Source organism: Apus apus, chromosome 6 (genome assembly GCF_020740795.1).
Source record: "Apus apus isolate bApuApu2 chromosome 6, bApuApu2.pri.cur, whole genome shotgun sequence".
NCBI lineage: Eukaryota > Metazoa > Chordata > Aves > Apodiformes > Apodidae > Apus > Apus apus.
In genome coordinates this window covers 27270918-27298331 of record NC_067287.1, presented here as the reverse complement: position 1 = coordinate 27298331, position 27414 = coordinate 27270918, and the positions used below count along the sequence as shown (strand labels likewise).

At 38.9% G+C, this 27414-nt stretch overlaps 1 protein-coding gene across 1 annotated transcript; it reads right to left on the bottom strand.

Annotated features, from left to right (window-relative positions):
- Positions 1–1514: 1514 nt before the first annotated feature.
- CPO (carboxypeptidase O) lies at positions 1515–15156 on the bottom strand. The gene is made up of 11 exons (XM_051623569.1): positions 15077–15156; positions 11828–11903; positions 11281–11405; positions 8736–8850; positions 7600–7701; positions 6748–6852; positions 6010–6120; positions 4791–4881; positions 4021–4223; positions 2984–3068; positions 1515–1783 (listed from the first exon to the last, which is right to left on the bottom strand). Exons 1-11 carry the CDS (start codon positions 15154–15156, stop codon positions 1515–1517), a joined length of 1362 nt encoding a protein of 453 aa, XP_051479529.1.
- Between the last annotated feature and the right edge of the window lie 12258 nt (positions 15157–27414).

The window sequence follows — 27414 nt, the reverse complement described above, 5'->3', positions numbered from 1 at the left end:
GTAACTTGAGGACAGTAATATTTCAGTCCTTTCAATTTCCTTTTTCTGTGAGTTTTCTGGCAGAAGCTCTTGGTCTGCATTTGCCATCACTAGCCTTCAAGCAGTCAGGAGGAAAAAAAAAGCATTTTCTTTCACAAATTTGGAAATATTTTGTTGAAAATCTCTGGTTAGAACACTTTTCATTTTCAAGCAGAATTTTGACATTTGCAAAGAAAATCAGACATTTCATACAACGTTGGTTTTGGTTTGTTTGTTTGTTGACTCCTGGAGTCCCCATTTTCTATCAGGAAAAAAAAATTCCATCCTAAAATCTGCAGTAGACATGCCTGATGGGAATATTTCTGGCATGCAGGATGCCTGGATTCAAAAGCAGAGTGTATGTTAAGGTCTCTGTTTCAGTGAATGCCCTGCACCCTCTGGTGTTGGCTGTAACAGCACAAGAGCTCTTGGTGTTTCACTTTGAGTTGGTCAGGTGGAGGGTCCCTTCTTAACCAGCGTAAACATTTCCTTTCCTCTGGCATTCCACTGATCTCCCAGCTTGCATGAGAATCCCAGGCAGACCCATGCACAGTCTGTAGGCTCTCCCAAGTGATGAGCTATGCAACCAAGCCCCAGTCCTCCTGCAGAGTCAGCCCCACAGGATTAAAGTGGTTTGTAAGAAATGTAATCCTCTGTAAACAGACTTTCTTTACATACCATGTGTAGTGAAATCCCTTAGGAATCTGTATTTGTTGCCTCCAGTCACACAGTTTTGAAAGTTGAGGATGCAAAGAAATCACTCTGGTGTTCTCTGTAGGAATAACACCCCATCTTCATCTTCCTTTTTCCTTTCCCTTTTGCATTTTTGTAGGATTTTGGCAGTTTTTATCTTCGCTAATCTGACTGCATCTGAGTGACACAGCCATACCTCTTGTCTGTCACCACACACTTGCACCAGCTCAACTCTTCAGCTTTCTTCAGACTGCTGTTGATAGTTGCCTGATTATGACCTGTCACCAGCTTTCAGGGCCCTATATTTTCTGGTAAATCCCAATGTGGCAGTTAAGGGGAGGACGGTGGATGTCAAGGAAGCTGTCCAATTTTCTGTAGTGGGAATTAAGGACCTTTAAGTCCTGCAGGCATCCTGCTAATGCCAGTAAGACCCAGGAGTTAGTGTTGTGAGGCAGTGGGGAGAATTGGAACTGAGCAGGATTGTGGCTGGCTAAAGAGCTGCATAGGCCCGGAGGAGCCCCTGAAAACATACTCAAAAGCCAGAGAGTGATAGTGTCCCTGCGTGTACTCATCTGGCTTCTTGCAGAACCAGCAAGTGAAGCTCAGGAGATTTCCACAGCTCTTCCTCCTTTCCTCCTTCCCTAAAATACAGCTATCAAAACCACAAGTGGATGCTTGTATTTTGTGGAATGAGCTTTTATTGAAACACTAGACATTTAGTTCCTCTGCTCATGTAATTTTGTCTTTTTAAAGGGACATTATACTCTGCATGGAAGTTTCTTGCTGGGTTCTCTAAGCCTTTCTTAAGAAACACTCCATGCAAGCACAACACCAAGGCAAAGGCTCATGCTCAAACTGCCAGAGGTCAGCATCACAGCCCTATCTGGGAAGTACTTCTGGTCAATGTAGTCCATGATAGTTGTGACAGCCAACATAGTCTCCTCACATGTGGGTTGGATCTGTTCAGGGGGTAGAACAAATCCATAAGTACCTTTGTCTCGTAGTTCAAATGTGTAGGAGAAAGGAATGCCAATCATGTGAGCCCAGTCCCGTGAGGAGCCTGAGTTACTGTCTGTGAATTTAAAAATAGAGAGTAGACATATGTATTAAGTATGGTTCTTTGAAAATACTTACTGCTATAGTTAGTGCAAGATTATACCAGAAGCCCTGGACTAGACAGTAACTGTGTATCTGTGATATGGAGAGCAGAGTTTCTAGGTTCTGCAATTCCTAATTATGCTAAAAGTCTTCTATGAAGTTTCCTCAGTGAAATGATCCTCCATAAGGCTGTATTGTACAATAACAGGAGATGAGTTCCAGAAATTCTGTGGTTTTAGTATTTTACTGTGATCAGTGTGGGGTACAAGATGGATTGGCCATTTGTCTGTTCTGGTACTTCATTTTCTACATTGACACTGCCTGGAATCTGTATATTTGTTTTAAAACAGAATTTTTGGTCAAGTATGAAAGATTTCTGGCTATTCCCTGTATCACTGTTCATCTGCCTCATGGGTCTTTTTTCATACCTATTCGCTGTAAGTACAAAGCCTGTCAAAATGCAGTACTAGGCATAGAGAAGTTACCTTACTTACACTGCATTGCTCATGCAGTAGGGACTTGGGTGACTCAGGGACTGCCACAGACAGATGCTGTAAAAATACAAAACTGTATAGGTACTGGAGCTAAGCACTCACTGTTCTGAGTGAATGGCATGACATTACTTACTGGGAAAAGATTTGGTTTACCACGCAGTCTCTAGGGCCTATAGTCCTCTACATAAAAGCTGTCAACTAGTATCAGCCAGTTTGTGATGTGCTGATTTGCTCTGCTAGAAACGAGGCTGAAGCCAGCATATTTCACACAGAACTGCAAGCAGCTGCCATGTGTTAATACCTGATGGAGTAACTATAGACCTGAGTGGGATTGTAATTTTTTGCTTGACTCCAGTGAAGACAAATAGGAGTTTTGCTGCTGACTTCAGCAGGGTCAGGATGATCTATCACCAATCTCCTTCTGTCCCCTGTGATGTATCTGTGAGGAATTCATGTAGGAACTATCTTCTGATCAATGCTTCCTTCCTTCCTGCAGTCAGCTTTATAACATACAGTGTTATCTTGTATTCAAATGACTGCTGCTTAGATGTTACACAAAACCAGACCATCAAATGTTACTCAGAGAGGAAACTGGGCAAAGCATTACTTACTGATGCCTGTGACACAAGAAGCAGTCACTGAAAAACAGAGCCATCAAAAGGGAACATAAAGAAACTTACATAAAATTAAAGAGGTTGATCCTACTTCATATCTGGTCCCATATTTTCCCATCAGGGCAGCAGCCGCTTTCTCTGCAACATGTATCTGTAAGTTAAAAATAGGAACAGTGTTGTCACCAGGGCCAGTACACTTAGCAATTACTTTGAGTGGACTGAAATTTTAGTCTCTTTTAGCTTTATGTTGATACATGATCATCTTGAAGTTTTTATTTTATTAGTTCAGGTCTTTAGAGAAACCCACTGCAAATATTTGAGCAAATAATTCTTGATATTTTTAATGCAAATTATGTTAAAATGTTAAAAATTATTCTCCTATTACGTAGAGGAGATACTTGCTTTGTTGTAAAGCTAAATGACTGCGGTTTTGAGAATTAGAATCTCTGCTGTATAGCATACACATACTGGCCACAGCAGTGATTGATCACTTATACTTGTTGTATTGCTATAGACTCTATATCCCACCATCTTTAGAAACTGAGCCACAGACAGACTAAATGAGTTCTCCGATTACTCAAATGAAGTCTGTGCCCAAGTCCCTCGTGCTCTTGACTAGTGCTCCAGCTACTGGAATCTTTATAAATACACATATTAATGAACTCAAATTCGAACACTCAAAACTGAGGGAAAAAATAATCAAGTAAGTGCCTACTTTGCTCCTATTCTCCTAGTGATTCTATTTGGAATACTTTGTCTGGACACAATCGTGACAACCGTTTGTGTGTAATGTATTGGCATCCTAAAGTGCAAATGCATTTTTGTATGCAGCAAGAACTTGGTGCTCTTCTGCACTTGCCTTGCATTGCAATAACCCTATCTGTAGTAGTTCATATTTCCTGATTTAAGGTGAAGGATTAGGATTAATTCTGAAGCAAATTAACCTTGCTGGTACTACATGGAACAACAGTAACTCTGGGATCTAAGCCCCTGAATAAGCCCAGCTCTTCTGAAGGAAAGGCAAGAGGGCAAATAGACTTGTGCCACATGTTATTGCCTGTACTTATTCTCTACAAGTGCAGAAGATTAATATTTTGCCCTACCAGTTCTTCACTGTTACTTGGAGGTTCAGTTGTGGAACCATAAGGAGTGAGGATGTACTGTCCATAGGAGTGCATTGTTAAATAGCACAAAATGTCCCTTGTCCTCCATTTGATAAATTGAACCAGAGCTCTCGTCTCAGGCTCTGATTCTGGTCCAGATCCACAGAAGATTTCACTGCTGCAGTTATAAGAAACACCAACACCTGGAGAGGAATACAAAAACTGAGTCAAAGGATAGAGTTCACAGGGAACAGAGAAATTTACCTTGGAGTGTTAGGGCAAATGTTTATGAGAGCAGGGAGACTACACAGCTTAATGGGCTTTCAACATTTTACTCTGTTGGTAGCAACTAAAATTTTCTACAAGACTGAAATGTTTAACACACATTTGCAAACTGACTACAGTGATACACTCTGACATCACCACAGTGTAGCACCTGTCAGGGAAGCTTTGGAGGCTCCTAGAATTCATTGCAAACACAAATACTGGCTGTTAAGTGACTGACTTCTGACATTGCTGCCTATAGCTGATGCTTGCTTCTGTGGTGAATTAGAGATATAGGTACACCAGCAGCAATTTTCTGCTCACAAAAAAAATGCCAGTTGAAAGTCAATGATTAATACTTATACAAACCAGGTATTTATTTTTATATATGTCTTGATGACAGCAAGGTGAGTATTCCTTTCTTACAGGACTTCATCTGATTTCAGATAATAGGTACTACTTTTTCTTTACATTTGTTTTGCTTATCTGAAATATTTGAAACTTACTGCCCCATGAGGAATTGAAGTTTCTGTTCAAATCTGTCCCATGGCAGGTGCCATTCTTATATGGAGCACGGTTTTTCCTCCACAAACGATCCTAGACAAATTAGCTTCAGTTACACAATAACAGTGATCCATAGGACCTAGTCATATGGTGTAAAGACTCCTTTATTTTAGTCTTCTGCATTCTGAGTTAACTCTTGCATTGTCAGGGTGCAACTCTGTGTGCAAGGGTGATAAAACTTAGTGATGGAACATATTATCTACTACAGCTAGGCTGTCATATTGTACAAGCCTGTATGCACATTGAAATGAGCTTCCTGAGCTTTTAAAAAAGAAATCTGCTTTTTCTGTGGCACACAACTGCTTCCATGCAGTGTTGCATTCCTAAGAAGGACTTGGCATTGTTAGGGATACCTCTGTGTCCAAGAGACAATGGCTGAATTTGTTTGTTTCAGATTAAAGAAGATATTTCTTGCTGCTGCTCCTTGTTGCTGTATAGTCACTGCTATATCTGGTTCCCTGCAAACCTCACTGCACTACCTGTATGAGCTTCCTGGCTGAATTACCTGTGCATCGAAGTGCAATGTGTGGTATTCACCAAACCTGCCAGGGAGCAAGCTAGGAAACACCAGGATGTACCTGGTGGTGGGCTAAAGCTGAGGGGCTGCATTAAAAGGTGTTTTGACTGGGCTCAGAGGCCTGGAAGCATGATGAGAATTGCCGAAGACTAACATCTTGCATTAATATCCATATCAGAGAAGGAAGATTATTTGAGAAGATACACCTATCTCAAAACCAAATAAGCCTATATTTGGTCAATTCTTGTCCTGTCCAATGCTGCAAAAGTGCTTAGATCCATCTGCTTGTTGAGATTCCTTGTGAAAAATGACTAACTCCTCCAGACATGCTTAACTCCATCAACCAAGCCTCAAGTGGTTAGCAGGGCAGTTCATCCCCAGAAACCAAAAAGCAGTTGATCCTGTGGTTTTGTCCTTCTCTCTTCTCAAGGCTCATGATATTTGCTTGCAATTTTTAGCCCTGTAATTTCAAGTATTTGCTGATTTACCAGAAGAAACAAAACCTCTCTGTCATGAGAGAATTTGTGTAATGATTCTGCCACTGTTCTCTGTTTAAATATAATGGCTATGATTGTATCTGAAATTAAGAAAACATGCTGTGCACATCTCACTTTCAATCTAGTTCCTGGATTACCAGTACTTACTTTTTTCCAGGAATAGATGTAACCATCAATATTGAAGACTGGCAAGACATAGATGTTCCAATTCTCCAGAAACCTGCTTATCTTTGGGTCAGATTTGTAATTTTGAAGAATCTGGAAAGGAAAAATACAGAGGACTGAGCAGAGAATCTAGTGGTAATCACTGGAAAGAACTAATTTAGAACTATCATCAGGGAATCACTCACTCCCGGATAACATCATGGTGTCCAAGACCTACTTGGTCCCCAGGTATCTCGAGATACCTACCTTTTGCCACTAACAAAGTGACAGTGTATCTAGCTATAGTGTTTTTCATATGGATACACTCTTGCAGGTATGAAAGGTGCATGTTAGAGTACCTGTGCTCCAGGTACTTTCCATTCATGAGGAATATTGCTGTACCATATCTTAGGGTTGCTTTATTCCAGGGGGACTATGCCTTTGTGATGCACACAGGCTTGATCCAAAAGCCACTGTGGGAAACAGAGAGATGGCTTCAAGTTCAGTGGCTTTGGAATCAGTTCAGGTGGAGAAAACAAAGCGCTAACAAATGTTATCCCATATCGCATCTCCAACTGTGATTTGAACTTAGGCTTCCACAGGTGTCTCTATGTACTAATTTTGAAAACCATATTTTAGCAGAAAAAGCGTAATTCTTGGTACCATGATAGAGAAGAGAACTAAGGTGTCCAAAGTTATATAGATTTTTTTAATTATCTAAGTGAAAAAGTGAGGACTCACTTCTTTCACAAACCACTGGCAGAAGGCTGGAGATATCCATTCTCTGGCATGAATCCCACAGTCCATCCAAATGATCTTTTTGGGTTTATTTGGTGATTGACTGATCTGAGAGAGTGTAAAAATTATCATTTGGAAAACTGTTACATTGCTATAAAATAGCCCAGCATAAAACAGAAAGAAGAGAATGTGCCATCTGAGATTATTAGTATTACAGACATCATTATAACAAGCTCTCCTTCCTAATAACCCCGTTTCTTTAGTTATCAGAGGGCAAGAGTCTTAAAGCTTCTGTTGAGCAGGAGTGTAAAAAAGACAGTTTCTTTTCAATTTATATTAGTCATTCACAGGACTGGTTGTTCTTATTTTTAGATTTTTTTTTAAGGGAAGCACAAAAAGCAAGGGATCTAATTTTTCTCAGTGAAAGGAATTGGTTAGACAACAACTAACCCAATTATTAAGACTATGGTTTTTACTAGAGCATTGGATAAAAATGTCATGGAATACTCCTACCAGAAAGGCTATATACTGTAAAAAGTAATAAAACCAACAAAAGAAAATGCTTTATCCTGACACACAGCTGTTACCAAGGGATTTTCAGCTTGATTTGTATTTTTAAACAAGACTTCAGTTAAATTTCTTACTTTCACTGCATAGTAACAATAGCAAGGTTATGGTGATAGTGTATATGAAAGTAGGCAAATCTTACCGTAATGTAGAAGAATAAAACCCAACTCCTGTCATTTCTGTGAATTGGGATGAGCTCTGTCTTAGGAAATATCTGAATCCTGTCATCTCCTGTGTACTTTTTTGTGAAGATGCTTTTAATTCATTTTAAGACAGTTCCTCCCTTACCTGCAGATAATAAATTGCACGATTCTCAATTGTCTTCCCCAGGTAGTGCCGAGTCACCAGCTCACTGTTGTTCTTCTCAATCTGAATCATCCATTGATAAATCTGAAATAGTCACAGAGAATTCTTGGTCCAAAGTGGGAGTTTCCTTCTCTTTCCCACTTCCATTTCCAGATTAAAGTGTTTTCTTTTGCTTAGATAAGCAACGTTTTCCTCAGAGCTCATTTCCTTCTGTGGTATCACTTGACACTTGTGGAAGGCCCTTCACTTGTTTCTGAGCAAATCCATGGTCATATCTCACTGAGATAACATCACTGCAATACAACACTAATACTCTATTCTGGATCTCATAAAACATATCCATCCTGTATGGCATCTTTCTGTTGACTTCAGTAGACATGGAGCCAGACCATCAAATCTTCAAAACAGTATTACAGTCTCTTTCCTATCAGAACTGATTTTCCACATCTGAGTTCAGCAGCAGTCACCCTCAACGGGTAGCTCAAACAAAATGTACATGAGGATTGAGTCCGCTCTCTCACTCTTATTATGCGGCTAGGAGTAAGAATACCACTATGGTCTGTTTTTGTCCAAGCTTACCTGCTGGTCTGTGAAATATAGCACCAAAAAATCTTCACTACCCACCCTCATGACTTTATTCTCTCTTGAAGTGTCAAAGACTTGTTCTTAAATTCTTTCTTTCTACAGCTCCCCCACTGTTCACCTCTTCTTCCTCACTGCAATAATTATTGCACTTCACACTTGGCTCAGCATCAAACATATTGGGGCTTAAATGAGTAAACACTAGAGATAATGATAAAGCATAATAGGGTAGAAAGGTAGCAAACCAATCAACTGAACTCCAGAATAATATTTGCAAAACAATATGGCTGCTTCACGCAGAGCATTTTGGTACTGGTCAAGGAGCAATTGAGGATTTAAAATAAATGGCTAATTCATATCCAATTCAATCAAGTCAAGATTCTAGTCAAAAGACTAAGGACGAATTCTGCAAAGAAGAAAGGCAGAAAGAGCTCCACTGACTTCAGCTGACCTTTCTGTAAGCATGGATTTTCTTGCTATGGCATTTACAGAATAGCAGCAACAAAGCAAGCAACCAGACCTGGCTTCCCCTTTACCTCTTCCATTGGGTGATACTGGGTGTAGACATAACCTTCTGGGACCTGCCTGTGGCTGCTTGTCTCCCTTGGCATGCTCTGATCCACCAGATCCTGTACATCAGGTATTAGGACTCTGAGGGAAGGGGAAAAGAGGAGATAAAAAAACCCAACAATCCATAATAATTAGTGCAGAACTATCATGGTATGTACATTGCTTACATCAATAAACAAAAGGATTTAATTTGTTGTGGACTGCCTGAAAAGTTCATCACCATCAGCATAATGGTTACTTTCATGTAAGAGAAGGTTCAGGTTGTGTGTTTGTTTTTTTTTTTGAAGAAGGATAATTAAAAAAAAAAAAAAGTTCAGTATCTTTTCTTTCTTCGCAACTTAAATTTCTGGACAAAAGGTGAAAATATCTTCCTTTGGGAAAAGGAGGGGAAAGTAAAAAAAGTTTAGTGTTTCATTGTATTTTATGGATACAATTTCAGTTTGCAAAGACTTCAGAGAAGTATTCACTGCAATTTGCAAAAATTAGAACAAAGCCCCTTTTTCCTTCAAAAAGCTCTTCTTTTTAGCTGCAAATTATTTGAGAAATGAGTACAGTGCAAGGGTGATTCTATGAGTAAGGGAGTCATAAAACCTTTTCCTTGGCTTCAGTGGACTTTGGACCATACACGATTCTTTCTCACTGCTATCAGCCCTTTGTAACACTGTTACAAATCTCTGCTCATTGTAAACTCTTACGATAAGACAATTGCAGAAGTAGCTTAAATGTGGTTGTTTTCAACCACTAGAAGTCCTAATAGACTGTTCTGCTGACAGCAGCACTGATCAGCATTTCTGGAAACAGCACATAAGAAACTTGTAAGAGTAGTCAGAGCTGACTTTTACTCTGAGCTTTGATGTTTATTCACATGTGAACTTCAAACTAAAATTCAGGCAGTGCAAATTCCCATGAACTGAAACCACACACAGAAAATGCCTTATCAGAGCTCTGTAGAATTGAAATCCCAGCATCTGACACAGTCAGAATATTGATGTCCTGTTTATAATTTGTCATTTATGCCTTTATCATTATATACCTAACTGTCATGTTACCTTCCTTGCATGTTAACTGCCTTCTAAAAGGTGGTTCCTGCTTTGAATCTGTTATAGGAACTTTAACTCTAGTATTGCTGTATTCATCTCAACCCCTCAATACGAAGCCAAAAATTCAGTTTGACTATTAAATTACCCACCTCTTTCTTTAGGACTCTACACAAGGTGGGTACAGTTCTGGCCCCAATCCAAGGGGGAAAAAAAAAAGGCTAAAAGATGAAGCTGCTAACTTCAGTTTTAGTATTTAAATTTCCATTGGAATCAGTTGAAACCATTAGAAACTTAAGAGTCTTGATAAAAATAAGAGGTTAAATATCTTCTGGAATGTTGTCTAAGCCCTGAATACCTAGACCTGATGCTAGATCGTTTGTACCAGCTCCCCTCTCATCTCTCTCCATCTCTTGTTGTCAGGGAATCACACTTACTAAAAATAATTTGTAAGGCAAGATGCAGGATATCAAGATCAGCTTTAATGCTAAACAGCTTTGAAGCCTCCTTTAATTTATCTTTGATTGATTAATGTCAGTGTTTGTCCATAGGCCATTTGTCACCAGCCCTGAATGAGTACAGAGTTGTTTATATTAAATATAAATAGCTACTGGTTACCTGAAAAAGCAGATTCCAAATAAACATGGAACTGTGTAAAGAACAGATTTTATTTAATGCCATTTGGCTTTATAAATACTCTTTGTATGTGAATTAGATCTTCTAGTTGGAAGTAGAAGCATGGAAGTTAGTAAAGATGTGTGGCTGGTAAGTGTGATGGCTCTCATCTGTGTGCTCAGTGGGGACCTGCCATCAGGACCTTTATCCCAGGCTGGGATGTCTCTGGTTGGCTGGATGGTGCCAGCAAATTCTAAAAAGCCTGGTGTGGGTGATAGGGTAGGAAACTGTACCTTTGAAGAAACTGACTGAATATTCACTTTGAAAGGGCTCTTCTCCAAACAAAAGGAGCAACAAAAGACAGGGAAGGGAAAAAGAGAGCTACAGAAACTCCTTCTATGTAGTGACACTGATTTAATCTTTGGGCATTCCGAAACACGGAGGACGCTGTATCCATACTTTCCAAGAGCAAAGCATGTTCCTATAAGTAGTGGCTATGCCAAGTTCGGCTTCCTGACCTTAGGCTGAGTCATACATCTGAGTGCCATCCTCTGCCACTGAGAAGACAACCAGCAGTAAACAAGACAAATTGGGCCGTCTCAGATTCCAGCTCCAAATTCACAATCCCGGCTAGCTGAAAGGTGAATAAACAGGGCATAGGGGAATGTGCTTTTAAAACTCAAAGGTGTATATATAGCAAATGTGCATTGGGCAGGTCAAGGTAAGTTGGAGGCACCTGGGACAAAGATTGGATCTATCAGTACTTGCTGACTCCTCACTGGAAAGGGCTGGGTCGTTTTGTGATAGCAAGGAAGATTGTTAGAGCCAGCCTTTCCCATTAGAAAGTTAAAGGTCGTACTTGTAAGAGATCATGTGCTGATCTAAGCTGTCTTTCACCTCCTGCAGCAGAGGGGCTGGGACCCTTATGTGTAGGTCTTCTCCAGCCAAAATGTCTTCAGGCAGCAGGGGCTTCCACAAATCCAGCTTTGCAGAGGAGAAGAAAGAAATGCAAAAAATCAAGCTCTGTTTTCAGAATGAGAAAATACATTTAAGATAGAGTAGCTGTGTATCAATAAGTGGAAGAAGTTTTCCTACAAATTCTCCCCATAACTATTCTCCAGCAATCTGACCATAGACCATGCAGCACAGGCTTAGTGTTTCCATTCACTCAGGCACCACTGATAAGAAGCAGCACCTTCATGGAGCCGTGCAAGGAAACTAACTTATTCCCATAAATTCCTTCTGTTAGTGTAAGGCCAGTTCCACCCTACGCTAAGAAAAAAAGTTAGGTAAAGCTTTTTCAAGTTTGCTTTAACCTTCATTCCTGTCCAAAGTTACATGCAAATCTGTTTTACCGTCTAAAACCCCACTCTGCTTTTTGGACACACATGGTTATTCTTACTCACCAGTAGAGTGTTGCAAAGATGCTGAAGATGCTGGACTTGCTGAAGTGTTTCTGGCACAATATGCAAAACCTGATCCCTGGAAATTCAGGAAATAAACAAGATGACTTTTAGTGTCTGTTAAAGTATCTGTGATTTCTAAGTCAAAAGGAGGTATTTTGTTATGTAGAAGGAAGACAGAGCATGTAGCTGAGTGCTGTTGCAACAAAAACATGTCTGAGTGATGAATTCCTGTAACGTTTTAGCTGTAGACTAAGTGATGTGAGTTTTCTGTTACTAGAGCATTAGGTGAACTCTGCTTCCTTGTCATTGGCTATTCTTTATTCATCACTTCACTGAAGCCAACTGTTCACATGAGTCCTAGGTGTGTGTTTAGGTGTGTGTTTCTGCCTTTGCAGGACTAGGACCAAAACAAGATCATTGATAATATATAATAAACTATTTTTTGTGTAGGAGGTTTTTTTCTTCTATTAGGAATATATTTTTTTTTTATTCCAAGTAGACTTGATGCTTTGCCGATTTACTTCAACATGTAAAACCATTTGATGGCCATGATAAAAGAACATTTCTGAGAGCCTGAGATATTCACAAACTACTTGTCATAAGAATAGCCTTTTTATTCCTCAAATAGTGAATCTTGTGGTCTCCAGAATTACATATTGTTACTAAATTCACACGAAACAAAAATTCCTAGTACAAGACCTATCACTATATTTCTAGAAAAGATACAAGGATCCAATGTCTGAATATATGTTTTCTTAAGGTCCTGTGAAATTTATTTGCTGCAGGCTTAATCTGAAAAAAAAAATCTTGAAAGTTTAAGAACAACAAATTAAAGTAGCTGGAAATGCAGAAAAAGCAAATCTGTATGTTCTATTTAAAATTATTTTTCTGATTGCTTTTCAGTGTTCATTCAGATCATCTTTCCAGGTCTGATAGCAAGTGTGAGATTTCTAATGAAAGGGTTTCATAATGAGAAGTGGATTTGGCAAGTACATTAGATTACTCGGAGATAGTAGTTGTCCACTACAGATGTGACAGAATCGAAAACCCGATAAATGTTTGTATTTGTCAGTAACCAACAGTCTCCTTCAGTGAATTCAATGTGCCTTGGAGCCTTTAGAGGGAACATTTTACATTTTAAAGCTTTTGTAACAGAAATTCTTGTTGCAAAAACATTGCATGGCTTTTTACTAAAGACATGGCCATTCTGGTCATCAATATAATAGGACCTCATCATCTGGACTGCAACTGCTATAATTTATGATTCCGTACACAAATGTACAATTATTAGCGTAATTTATATGAAGAGAGAATTCACTATTCATTCACATTATGTATTGAAAAACAGAGGGATTTGGGGTTTTTACGTCTCTTAAAAATATCATATTCGCTGATAGAGAAGCGTGGACCTTGACAGTTAAAATGGGCTGTTTACTACTGGTTGGGTATATGCTATTAGCATATAGGACCCTCTTCTATGGGACAAAAAGATTACATCTGCATTGCTAACTATTTGGTACAACAGCCATGATATCTTTGTAATAAACCTTGTAGGTGCAGGATAAACATCTTTGCTAGGAGAATAAACATCTCAGCTGCAGTTCAGAGTTTATTTTCTCTAAATGCCTGGGCTTGCTTTGCTCTTTGTCTATCAGGAAGGGAAAAAATATCCTGTAATATCTTTCTATTCTCACTGACATTATGTCTTACTTACACCAAATGAAAGAAATGCCAGACAGTCAGATTGCTGCCAGATGGCCAGCTCTTATTTACTGATAAACCTTTTACAATAGCCAGTGTGGAGACAAACCATTTTTAATATTAAACTAAGATTAGATAGAATGTGCTCATTTATGATTATGGAATACGATTCTCAGTGGAGAAGTGCAAAGTGGTGACCACGTTAGAAAATCAGTTTTTTAAAGGACTGTTCTCAGCACAGGCTGCATTTCCTTGGATGCTCACAGGTTGGGTATTTCATTTAAGTTGTTGAACAGAACAAATTACAATGAAGATGGACTTTACCTGTAATTTCATGTTTGTGCGGGTGCTGGCCACTCCAAGTTACACTGACAATTTGATTAAGTGGGTTTTAAAATTCCATGCAAGTACTCAACAGGTTCAGTCCCGGACAGCAGTTAGAAACACAAAGGAACACTACATTACCAAGGGTCTGTTGAAATCCATTCATTGAAACCAAGAGGCTCTGACTACTACCCTGATACAAATCTAAAGGCCAAATATTGTCTACGGGGAATAACACATTTTAAAGAGAGAAGCAGTGACTATCCTCTGCCAGGAGCTTTGCCAGGACAGTTGTTCAACAGGTATACTATGAAGGAACTTACTTGCAGTAGGTATTGCTTGGTATTATCTCATTTTTAAAACTTAATTCTGAGGATATATTTAGTCTAGAGGCGTTCAGCACTGGGCTGCTTTCTCTGTTTACTTTAGAAAATTCTGTGTATAAAGTTATATGTGGACAGCTGGTGTGCAAATTATATTTGTGCCCCTCCTGCAAAATCCTAACTGCTGTAAAGGCAGAGTGACCTCTTATTCCTTGCAAATTTGAGGGTGAATGAAACAAAGTAGTTTAGATTGACAAACAGGATAATCTTCTATCACTTACCTTCTTAGGAAGCAGAACTGAAAATACAGCAAAACAAGTAATTTCATCCTTTTAAAAAATATTAATCAGTAATAAATATTATAATCTCATTTTCTGAACACCTTGGAGCGAAGATTGTCTGGACCAACTTCATTAGCTTTTTTGTTTGTTTGTTACAGATTTTCAACAGGGTTCAGTGTCTGAGCTGCTTTTGAGACACCAACTTTTTCACATAACCTAAGGTGTCTTTTATTAATGGATGTAATTTTGCTTAGTCATTCCCCCAGCTTTATACTCAGAAAAGGCACTTTATTCTTACACATCTGATTTCAGAGTTCATTATGAAAGAGGATAAGCCAAATGAATTTCAGCTAATGGAAGCAGAGCATCCTGACATGCATTTGAGGGACATTCTGTGTCGCCTACAGCTGTAGCCGTATCTTTGTTGGCTTGGATTTGCTTCACTCTTTCTTAATTTCCCATCTTTTTATTTTCTCTCCAAATATTACCAAGCTTACAGCTTGGTAACCCTATCTCCAGGTTTTCAGATATTATTATTAATTATTATATTAATATTATTACACAGTTCCTGGGAATTTCACTGCATGCACAATTCTTTGTAATACTCCATTCACACTTACCCATTATATTGCAATTTAAAGCTAAGATTTCCAGGAATTAGCATCCCCAGAGAAAAGGTGATCCCAAGAAAAAGCCACATCTTTGTGCAAAGAACCAAGCTGCAACAATGCAGGACTAGAGAGGAGGAAGAAGGTCTGGACCAAGCACTTTATTTGTACATTGTATAATATTTAGCCAGAGTTATCCTGGAAGAGAACCTGCCCTTCTTGAATCATTAACATCACATTTAATTACTTCTGCTTTTGTTTTTAATTCTCCAAGCTTTCTTCCACATCCCAAATCACAAACACATACAAATAACAACATTCTCACTGAAGCAGTGAATAGATTTTTCTGTATGTCACCTTCAAAACTTTGAAAATGTTATGTGACAAAGTTGGTAGTCATTGGAGGAAGTGTTACCTGGAAGGCCCGTGACAGCTAGTGAAGATTAGTTTATAAAAATCATAGGAATAAGAAGAGCAAGCGAACAGTGTGAAGCAAGTTCCATCCTTGGTCCCTTCCTGTCTGTGTCTTTCTGGAGCATGTCTTTGACTTCTTAATTGCAAGTCTGTCACTTGCTCAGCCAAAAATAGGACATGAAAGAAACAACCAACATTCCTGTAAAAGGGAAAGTTGGAGTCTCATGTAAACCACTTTCAGTTGGACCAGAGCTGTCAGTGGCCACAGACTGTGCACTTTACACTGTCATAAAGAGTGTTTTTATTATATATGCAGAACAGTGGGCTGGTTACTATATGAAATACCTAATATCTTGCTTAGTTCATATATCAAGAGTAAATGGTTGAATTCCTTCCTTAATATACAGCACAGTCCTTCAGAAAGAAATTTTTTCACTCAGCTTCTCTTTTGGATTAAAGCTATCCCATGATGATTTAATGCAGGAAACTGCATGGGTGTTGGGTGAAGAGAGTCCAGTAAGTCAGTTTGTTTGTGTAGCTATTCAATGGACATTAACTGTAATTACGGTATCTTTGGAAATGTTTCTCAACAAATTATGAAGTCCTCTCTTACCTTACTACGAAGGTTGTCATCAATGACAAAGGCAGCAGAACTTTCCCAGTATAAAAAAGGAACAGCTTAACTCGAAAGTATATTCTCACAAAATCAGGCTGCAGGCAAGAGAATATGTTCTTCTTTATCTATCACACCAGACCCTTCCTAATTTATTGCCAAACAAACACACTATATAACCTGCTCAACAGCCTAATCCTGAAAATGGTGAATATTTCCCTCCATCCAACCCACAGTGACTTCCAGAAGACCAGAAGGAAGTCCAGTTTACAGGCAGCTCCATTTGTGAGGAATCAGAAAAATAAACTCATGTGGGAAGACCATATTCCATACTGTCACTCAGAATGTCTGCTCAGATAAACTTTGCTTTTCCTTCCTTTGTCTCCACCACTGCTATGAAGTGGATTAATGTTTTGAAGTCTTCTGCAATGTTGTCTGTATGCTTTTACCAGAGCTGGCTTTGAACTGGGGTTCAGTCCCTAGACAGGGACTCATAAACTAGGAACAAGAAAAACAGAGGAAAAAACCAAAAGGCTTTGGGATTGTTTTTTTTCTCCTGCAAAAAAGATATGCACAAATGGAGCAAATTATGATACATGCTAAAATTCAATTTCAGCCCAAAGCTTACACCTTCACACTGAAAGCAGAAGCTGTTTATTCTGTGGTCAATACACTACTCCTATGATGTTAAATAGTTATTAACATAGAAAGGGTCATTTTGCTCAATGGGCATAGGATTTAGAAGAAATGACAGTTGCTTGCTATGTCTTTGATTCAGATTCCTTTGAAGTCTTCTAGATTTTACTGGGCTTTAGATGAAACACCTGTGCAAATAATCATGAATGTTTCTCATTGATTTAAAAAATGGATTTGTTTTGGGACTTCAGCAGACGATTTGTTCATAAAAAATACTGAAGTACGTACTTAGCATTCAGCTTGCAAGTAGCACTGCTGAATCCGGAATAAAAGCCATTAGACATCATTCTCCCACCAATGTGAAAATATCTTGGGAGAAACACTTAACTTCAACAAGCCTGTTGCCCTCTTGGGCATAAATAATGCCTCTCTCAGTATTAAACTCTGTTCTTTGGTCAGATTTTTACTGGCAGCTGCTTATCTTTCTAGCAAATTTGGAAGTCAAAGACATTGATATCCTGGAGTGTGTCCAGAGAAGACTAACGAGGCTGGTGAAGGGTTTGGAGGGCATGTTATATGAGGAGAGACTGAGGGAACTGGCTTTGTTAAGTCTGAAGAAGAGAAGGCTCAGGGGAGATCTTACTGCTCTCTACAACTACCTGATGGGAGGTTGGAGAGAGGCCAATGTTGGTGTCTTCTCCCAAGTAACTAGCAATAGGATGAGAAGGAATGGGTTTAAGTTGTGCCAGGAGAGGTTCAAGTTGGGTGAGGGGATCCTCCCTGGGTGGGAGGGGGAGGGGATCGAGAGCATTGTTGCCAAACTGAGTCAAGCGGTGACAACGGTGAGGCACTGGAATGGGCTGCCCAGGGACGTGGTGGAGTCATCATCCCTGGAGATGTTCAAGAAGTGTTTAGATGTGGCGCTTCAGGATATAGTTTAGTGATTGTGGTAGTTGGATTGTGATTGAAATTGATGATCTTGAAGGTCTTTTCCAACCTTAATGATTCCATGATTCTATAATTCTATTCCCTCCTTGAAAACTGTGTGCAAAAAGGCATGGGACATTGTGGGGAGAGGAAAGGTTATAAACATATGGCACAAACATGCAACATATGAAAACATGTAGTGTCCTTCCTTCTAAACAAGTTTACTTTGCAGTTCTTCTTAGAAGAATACATTCTTCTTAGAGCTTCAGAGCATTTTTTCAGCATCAGTTTAGCCTCTCAGCTACTCTTTGAGACAAATAAAATATTATTTCCATTACTTAAAAGATGGAGAAAAAAGGGGGAGAAAGTGACTCCCCAAGGTGACATACAAACACTGCTGCAGAGCCAGGAATAGAATTCAGATCTCCTGACTCCCTGTCTGGTGCTTCCTTAAATATATGGCCATCTGCTCTCCTGCTGGAAGTATAGGTACTATATGCTGACTACAACAAGCTGGCTGCTAAGCCTGTTAGTTTATCCTCCTTTTATCCCATACTGATACCATCTCAAGCTAAGCTTTTGGCCTGGAGTCAAAGTGATTTCCAGTGTTTGAATGATTCGACCTGCTTGTTATTGTTTTAACCTTGCACCACACATATGCTCAGCTATTTGTGACTTACCTGCATAGAGGCTGTGTAGCCACAAGCTAGAACTATTTTGTTTAAAGATTCCATAGTGAGGCACACCACATGTTTTGAACAACTATCATATAGTGGTGAGTTTGATCCTGGTAGCTGCCTGCACCCAGATTTTCTGTGGAGCTGCATGTAACTTTCAAGGACAAAGAGCTTGTAAAAAGACAAAATACTTACACACTTGTGTGTTTCCACAAACATCAGTTCTGCATGGTAAGCTATCTCAGTTCCACAGCTAAATCCCACACTGAATCCATCCGAACAAAAAACCAAACTAGAACTAAATGAAATTCAACATTATATAATTTCTTATTCTTTTTTTTTTTAAATCATCACCTTCATTCTGAGAAAATCATCCTCCAGTAAATCTCCTCTCATCGCTGCAGAAAACTCACAGTATGTGTCTGAGACAGAATCAAAACTCAGGAGGATCAATACAGTAGCATGCTGACTAATATGCCTTAAATCCTAGTCTTCTGCTCCACTGAAGAAGAGGGGTGGATAATTCAGCTATTTTACTAAAATATCCTCTGGTTATCACTGTAGCTTTATTTGAAAGAAATACAAAATGAACTGATAGTTCTGTATCCCATTTACTTGTCATAGGAGGTAGCTTGTTCTAGAGGTATTGTCTTTTTCTATAAGTACTAAAATATATTTCTGTTTTTCTGGGCAATCTTCAAAATATTCCAATTAAATTTACAATACTAAGAACATAGTCTGAGTTCTCTAGCATATGAATATTCAGCAATACAATGTGTGGTCTGCAATGTGAATAATTGTTTCTTTCAGTATGCCAAGCCTTCAGCTTTCACAGCTATGTAGAGAAGGGTTTTTCTGAAATTCTCTGGACTCCGTCGTGGTTTGACAGTGCTAACTGTTCTCAAGCCTCTTTAACTTCAGCAACAATCCTGGCATTAAGTGTGGATATACTGGAAGCTATGCTGAGTTACAACAATTCTCTTGTAAAGTAATCTTGCTACGTTTTCCTGTATCTCTTTTTCTTTGAGATTACACTGAAAACACCCCATTAACCTTACATTTGGGATTTTAAAATAATCTTAAACCAGAAATAATCCAGCTAACATACACTAGAATTACATTACTAGCAAACCTTAAAATTATTTCTGTTTAGCCAACCTTAACTGTCCTGCGGATCATCAAGTTAGCTTAGTGGGACTAATTTGATGATTACTATATGACCCAGTAATTTCAAGAGATAGAAGTTTACAGATACTTTCAAAGATTTCTCCATAGTTTTTACAGCATTTATGCATGTGTATACTCATATATTTTGAGCCCAAACTGGAATATCAGTGTGTTGTTTCAGTGTGGGAAGTAACACCTGCCTTTCCTCCACAAGTCCCATGATGCAGTTTTTGGACAGCTTTGTTATCAGAGAAGAGATTCAAGTACCCATTCAGTAAGCAGTTCCTTATAGAATTGGGCTGAAGCAGGCTAACAAAATCGGTACTGGTTTAATTAAGCTGGCAGAGTAGCTTCCTCAGACACCATTTTATTTAACCAGGAAAGGAGAATGTTATTAGTGAATTGTCTTTCCTTAAAACAGGTGGTCTGGGTGGTTATGTTACTTCATCCTTCCAACTGCAAAATGTCACTCCTAAAGAACCATGAGCTGGTCCTCTAACATGCAGTCTGAATTCAAGATGATATTTACCACCTGTTACTAAAAGGTAACAAACACTTGGTTCAGTTCTAGAAGTTAAGAGTAACCACATTTTCAAAGACGTGTGCACAAAATTATACACCCCTTATGCAAACACAATCCCTATGAGAAATTCATCTGCATAAGAATTGTGTAATTTAACTTTAAAAAAAGAATAGTGATATATTTCAGATGCAATGGTAAATTGCTGGATGCAAAATATTGCCCCTGTAGTTTTGATCAAAGGAAAGATTCAATCTGTTGACTGATTGTAGTGAGCCTGAATCCACTGTCAGAAAGACCAGTTAGATTTTTTCACATTCTCCAGTCCTGGAAACTTCCCTGTATAAGAATACCTTCTGATGACATTATTAGAACTGATGATTTCTAAGGTATTGCTCTGGGGGAAAAGGATTTTCAGAAGTGTTTGATCCTATATTGGTGTTCAGAGTGGGCAAGAATTAGGCAAAATTCCTGGATTTTGTGAAGAAACAGAACTTCTTGTAAACCTTTAGCTGTTAAAGTAGTATGTTGTTTGTTTTAATTAGGTATTTTTAAAGATGTCATATAACATTAAAAACCTCTCTTGTATTTTTAAAGAAAGTAAGTAGCTTTTTAAGTAAATAAACTGGTAGTATTTTATTGCTACTAGCAGAACTGTAAAGGATAGCACATAAGTCTCTGTTATTACTTATGGTTAAAAAGCAAGCTTTCTGCACTCTCTTCTGGAAAAATCAATGTTCTTTTTAATGAGTTCTATTATGGGCACTAAAATACTTTATGATTACATGCAAATATGCTTGCATATGATTTCTTTGACCCAAACAATATACACTATATTCACTTTAACTTAAGTAATTAGCTTTTGCAGCTATAAAACATGTTCATATTAACCTTTGGCCTCCATTCTACTGACAATAGTACATATACTTAGCTTTCTGTTTAATACCAGCACTAGTGATCATAACAATATTGTTTGCATGCATGCAGTTCTGTGTCTGTACCCTTGCAAGGTAATATTCCAAACCCCACAAACAACATGAGGATCTGTTAAAAATTATTATGATGTCTGTAAGGAATCTGTGATTATTAGTGAAACCAGTGGTACCTGACAAAAGATCTCAATGCAGATCCTGTCAGAGCCAAAAAGTCTGTTCTATGTAACTTATGCTCAGTAGAATTTCTGGTGCATTTTTACAAATGAGCCTCAAAGAATTTATAAGCCAGGTTTGAAGTGTGCAGTGTCTGTACAGGTGTGACATGCAGTAGAAACAGCTTGTGTTTTGGTGTCTGATTTTGTAAAAAATTGTTGCTGCTAGTGGTATCTGGGGCCTAGGTAGTGTAAATTTGAAGTGATTTTCATGACAGGGCTGTGTAGGTTTGCAGCGAGGCTATTGACATGGCTTGCATTAGTCTTATTGGAGAACCACAGTTAGAATTGTGGTTCTTCAGCAATAGGAGCTGTTTCTTTTGCAATTAGCCAAGACTTTCTCCACTCTCATGATTGAACTGCTACTACTCCTTTTACAAGAAGTGGATCTGAAGCATCAACCAGCTCTTCCTCAGAGAGCTTACAAATCCAAGAAACTTGAAACTTGAAATGGAGACATCCCTGTTGTACAGATGGGAAACACTGCACAGGGACTGTGTCTCTGCTACCAAGCAGGGCATTTCCACAATTTCCACCTTCCAAATGACTTGCCTGTGAGCAGACAGACAAGTGGTGGCAAGCAGGGAGCTGAACTCAGATTCCTCATGCCTTGGTCTTACACCTTAGTGTCAGATCATCTTATCCCAGGTTGAGAGAGAGAGTGGTTTTGGTATCTTCACTGTTCTGATTTTTTTTCCCCTTCAGATACTTGGTTGTTAGGTTCAGCAAAGTAGTATCAAGCCTATCACCAGCAGTGGAAAGTTTGGAAGTTTTTCTTTTTAGTCTGCATCAGCAGAAATCAAACCAACCTTCACCCCTCTCTGTATTATTACCTCTTGGAGGAAGTACTGCCTACTGGGAATGATGTCTTCTTGTTGACATTAGTGAAGCATTCACCATTTTGTACTGTTCCTTGAGCATAGACTGATACTGAGCAAATCTCCAAACACATTTTTTTGCCTGCTTAACTTTTCAGATCTCCATCATTTTCCTTACACTTATACAGAATTGACCCAGACTGAAAATTCATTTAGAAGTTGCTGTGTTCATGGGACAAATAATTGACAAAATGGAATATATTCTAAAACAACAGACAAATGCATTGGCAGTCTTTATCCTCTTATTGCCTTACGTACCACAGTGTACAAGTGGTTTAGGTTGCCTTTGCATTTTCCAGAGAATTCCTTGTGTAAAGGAACTGTTTGTCATTCTGCTAAAGCTGGTACCTAACTGCTGAGCCAGAACAAAGGGAGACTGGAAACCCAGTATTGGTCTTCAATATGCATATTTTAAAAGATTAAATAGCGTTTTATTATATGACTGACATTTCAAATGTGAGCTTCAAGCTTGGTCTGTCCTCCCTTCTAGCTTTTTTGTGCAGTAACATCTTAACATACAGATATATAATCTCCTCCACAACAAGCCATTGTATATTTCATGAATCACATCTGTGTCAGTACACGTCAAGAATTCAGTGATAACTCTCATCATTTATACCAGCTTCTGTGCAGAGTCCAATTCATCAGCTGTTCCCTACTGCCGAAGGAGAAAACTCGGTTCACATAACAGTTGAAGTTTTCTCCTTTGAGGCTGTAGAGCCACAGCCTCAACTGGTGTATATTGCTGTAGTGCCCTGACTTTAATCCTGCTGATGAGCCACTCCCCCTCTCCCCACACTCCCCACACACTTCTCAACTTTCTAAAGCGTGGTCATGTACAGATGAGATCTTATGTGCAGTGAAATCTTTACTGTTAAAATCAAACAGGCAAATTACAGAAAATTTAACAAGTCCCATTTTTTGATTGGCTTTATAACAGTATGGTGCATACTTAGGAATGAGAGCATCTTCAGTAAATTGCCTCTGCCTGGAGGCCTGAAGAGAGTCCCTTATCTAGAGCAGTGAAAAGAAATTCTGCTGTTTATGAAAATTTGCATCTTGCTACCTAAAGCAAGAGCATATCTGGGTTTTGATGGGTGCCATGGCAACAGTGTTACTGGAGAATAGCATAGGAGCATTTTGAGGGAGGGGGAACAGGATGAAACAAAAAGGTCACTGGTTATCTGTGGACACAAGGACTTTTGCTGCACATCCAAAGACAGATTCTTTTTCTTCATGTTCCTGGCTGGCTGTTTACACCTGCCACCATGTTCATACTTTCACCTTATAATGTGGTTTTCCAGAAATAATGAAAGAAAGGGAAAACCTGCTACAACTAGGACAGATCTTAAACATAGTTCAAAGATCCATTATATTTGTACCACTTAGAAAAGCAACGCAAAACTACTAAACCCACCTTATTTGAGATCTACAAAACATTTGACATTCTTCTTTAATTCAGATCTTCTAGTGTCAGATGTTGAGGTATTGAAACCAGAGCCTCGTTCAAGCAGGCTTATGTGCTTTAAGATTTGTATGCAAAGAGAATAGCTTAACATTAACAAATGGCAATATAAAATAATCCCTACTGCAATGGCCAGGAGGTGAAAAAAAGAAAAGTAATTAAAGGAAAATCTTAGTATTTTCTTCACTTTAGCAATTGCCCAGTCACATCTTTAGGTCTCTGCATACAAAGCATTAGTTGGCCCCTTGCCTATGCAGAAATAGTTGCAATACCTAAGGAACAGACTTGCATTGTCTTAATTCCAACATCCAGTTTGTTTAGATGCTGATTTTGTAACAAAAATCAAATTCTTGCAGTGTACTTTTAGTCCCTCTTTCTCAGTAACTTTTGAATATCTTGACAAATTTGAGAGCAAGGTGAAAGTTTTAAAGACAGTTCCTGGATGTTTCTTATGAGTGAGTGGCTGGGGTATTTCATACGTTGAGAACGCTCGAGTTAGGGCTCAAAAGTGTTTTTAGACATAAGCAAATCCAAGCAGGAGAAAATTACAGGTCATCGGGGTCTGCAAATCCAGCTGCTTCTGGAAACAGATTGTTTTTCTAAACCCTTGCTGTTCTCATTCTGCATTACTTCACAAACTTTGTTTAGTTTTTGCTCAGATTATTATCTGTTCACACAAGACCCTTCTTGACCCTTGCAGCCCCCACATCTTCTGCCTTCCTGTTTCTTGCTCTCATTTTAAATCTATTCACACATCCTGCAATGCTTAGCATCATCCTTGGGGCAGTGAAGTTAGCTATGTAACTTAACACTTGTAAATCCATCTCACAATGTTTTCTGATTGATTGCATGATACATGACAATGATCTGAGGTTGCCACCCTTTTGTATGTGGATATCCTTCACATGACCTGGATAATTAAAAGGATGAACAGTATATGCATTATTCTCAAGCAAAAATTTACCAGATAAGGCACATTTATCATAGCATTTTACTCTTTTGTAATAAGATTTGTGAATCAACTAATGTCTAACAGCAAGAAGCATGTAAAAAACAGGAATCATAAGAGGCAGTATCTGTTTCTTTGAGATTAGCAGGAGAAATCCTTAACTGCAGTATTTCATAGCTCAGGATGAAGGAAAGATTTGCATGGATCTGCTTTTCAGACGTCTTTGTGGCCCAGGAGTAAAATATTCTGCCTTCCTACAAGTCAAATAGATGGTCAAATACGTGGTTGCTCTGTGCAGCTGAGCTCACTGTCCTTAAGTCATAGCTGCATAATTACTCCAAGCCCAATACTTGCTTTATCTTCTTTGACAAGCCTGCAATTAACATAAGATCCTCCTCTCTCTAAGCAATTAGGTTTATTTAATAAATTACCTATTTTTACTTTATACAGGGTTGAGAACTTTGGCCTTGAAATACCTTTAGTGAGTCAAACACCACAACAAATATCTGCCTTCCATCCATGAATAAGATACACCCATGGGCTGTATAAAATGAAGCCATACTCAGCTTTCAGATTCCTCACTCCTTGTTCAGAAAAAAAAAATCAGCTATTGCACTTAGAAAGTGTTTCAAGTGTGAATAAAGGTTAGAAACACATGTTCCTGAATAGGCAGGCAGACTGAAAATGATAAAGCTGCAGCTTGCATCTTGTCTCACTGGCGGGTCAGCTAAAAACATCAGTTTAGTATCTGTTTCACTTTAAAAAGGAGGTTTTGCACCTTTCATACTAAGCAACCCATGCAGTGACAAAACCCACAATTGTTGCAAAAGTTGCAAAAAAATGACTGTTGATCTTCATTGTGAGTCTCTTACTAATTTTAATAAGCATGATTTAGGAGAGGGAGATGAGTAGTATTCTAAATAGGGATTGTAATGCACACAACAGAGAATTAGATCTCTGTTACTACACAAATTGGACACCTGAGAAACCTGGGTTTATTTCAGACATTGAAGCAGAGTAGCTTCTTAGCAGATGTAAAGATTCAAGAAACTCACAGTGCTGAAGTCTCTCTGGCAGCAGCTACATACTGCTTGGAAGTATGAATCGGCATAGGCAACACAGTAATTACTTAAAGAACTGAGGTAACATGTATCAAGACCTTTTAATATACAAGGTGATCATTATGGCAGACTACTATACTTCCATACTGCTTGTTTAAGTTTTCACCTACTTGTAAGGTGTTTAAAAAAGATGGTGATTAGCTAATTTAATGTAATGTACTATGCCGTTTTGTGCCCACTGGTGGCTAATTCTGTCCAGGCTGCTGGCACCCAAGACGACAAGTATACTTTCCTGCCTGCTGTTTTGTCCCTGAAGAGATGGGAGCTACATACCTGCTACTGAGGACCTGACTGAAAATCTCGAAGCAGAGGAAGCAGTTGCCCAGCTCAGGCAAGAGCCACGGCTGACACTGCATTAGCTTGGTTTGGCAGGGCTTCAGCTTTGAACAGCACCCAATGCTTTCTCACAGTCCTGAGCAGCACCTGGCCCTGCAGCACAGAGTATTTCAGACCTCCTCCAGTGCAGGCTGCAACTGTCAGTCAGCTAGCCACCTGAGAACATCAGGATGGTTCTGACCAGTCTTCACAGCTGAATTTGTACAGACTCTTTGTTAAACTAGCAGATCCAAAAAGGGGGTGCAACAAACTTCTCATCAAGTCAAGCAGACGAACTCTGCTCTGATTGTTAAGTTTAACGATTTCATCAAATCTGCTGTTCTGCATGTGCTGCATTTCAGAGACTGAAATGCTGAACATCTCTTTCTGCTTTTTATGCCAGGCTGCTGTGACAATGCTGCTTTGGTTGCACGGCTTCTTTCATAAATGTGTACTGTATTCTATCCACGTTTTCTGCAAGAAGTTGGGCATTGAATTTTTTAAAAGCACACTGTTTCTTTTCACCTTATTGCTGTAATATCTTTTAAATCTCAGCATTGTAATACCTTAGCCATGTGTCCTCACCACTTCAGAAAGACAAAGAACGTAGTTCTTGTAGCTTATCAAGTGAAGCAAGGGCACCACCGTTAGGTAGCACACAGTCATTGTGTAAGTATTGCTGTTTCCCTACAAGCTATTTGGGCTGTAGCTATGGTACAGCAAAACTGTGACTAAAGATCTGATCAGGCAAGCTGTTGTTGGCAAATATATGTATTTCAAGCATTGCAATACTTACCAAGTACTTCAGCAACTCCACCACAACAAATGGATTTTACCTGTAAATGCTACCAAGAACAGAAAAGACAGAGCAGTTCTGTCAGCTCAAAGCTGCTTTGAACTTCTAGGACTCCTAACATAATAAATTCCATCACTTCATAAGAGGCCTGTGGAAGTCCATCACAATATGTAATGAAAAAATGTGTGCATTGCAACACCTCTACAGTTGTGGAGATGCTAATATCAGACACAGAGTGCAACAGTCAGTTCATAAGGATGGGCTAGACCTGTGTTCTTGTAGCAAGAAATCTCAAAATCTGTTACAGTAGCAGTGAAGCAAAAAGTTCAAAAGAAAAAGCATATAGCTAACAGAACCATTATTGTTCTGAACTTCTGAAAACTGGGTGAGATTTATTTATTCAGAAACTTTTCCAGTAACTTTGGATTTTTTTAATATATCCCTTGGGCTGATTTATTTACTGCTTTAACATCTACAGTTCTGCATAAAGATTAACAGAAGGGATGGTTGGGGTGGGATGCTGAGGGGAATCCCTCCACAGCATATTTGTAGACCAGGTTCCAATAGCAGTCGAAACGGTCACTTCCTTTCCCTGACCCAGCTCAGGAGAAGAGAAAAATTTGACTTGGGGTATGGAAGAGAGGAAGCAAAGTTAAGATAAAATTAAGAAATGTCAACAACAATAGATGCAAGGATCTCTTTTGGATTAAGTGGTTCCTTCCACT

Coding starts and splice junctions, on each gene's coding strand:
- CPO (XM_051623569.1), bottom strand. CDS start 15,156: ATGTGGCTTTTTCTTGGGATCACCTTTTCTCTGGGGATGCTAATTCCT. Junction 4,224..4,790: donor CTTCAATTCCTCATGGGGCA/GTAAGTTTCAAA, acceptor ATTCCTCTCCAG/GTGTTGGTGTTTCTTATAAC. Junction 3,069..4,020: donor CAAGTAACAGTGAAGAACTG/GTAGGGCAAAAT, acceptor TTTAACTTACAG/ATACATGTTGCAGAGAAAGC.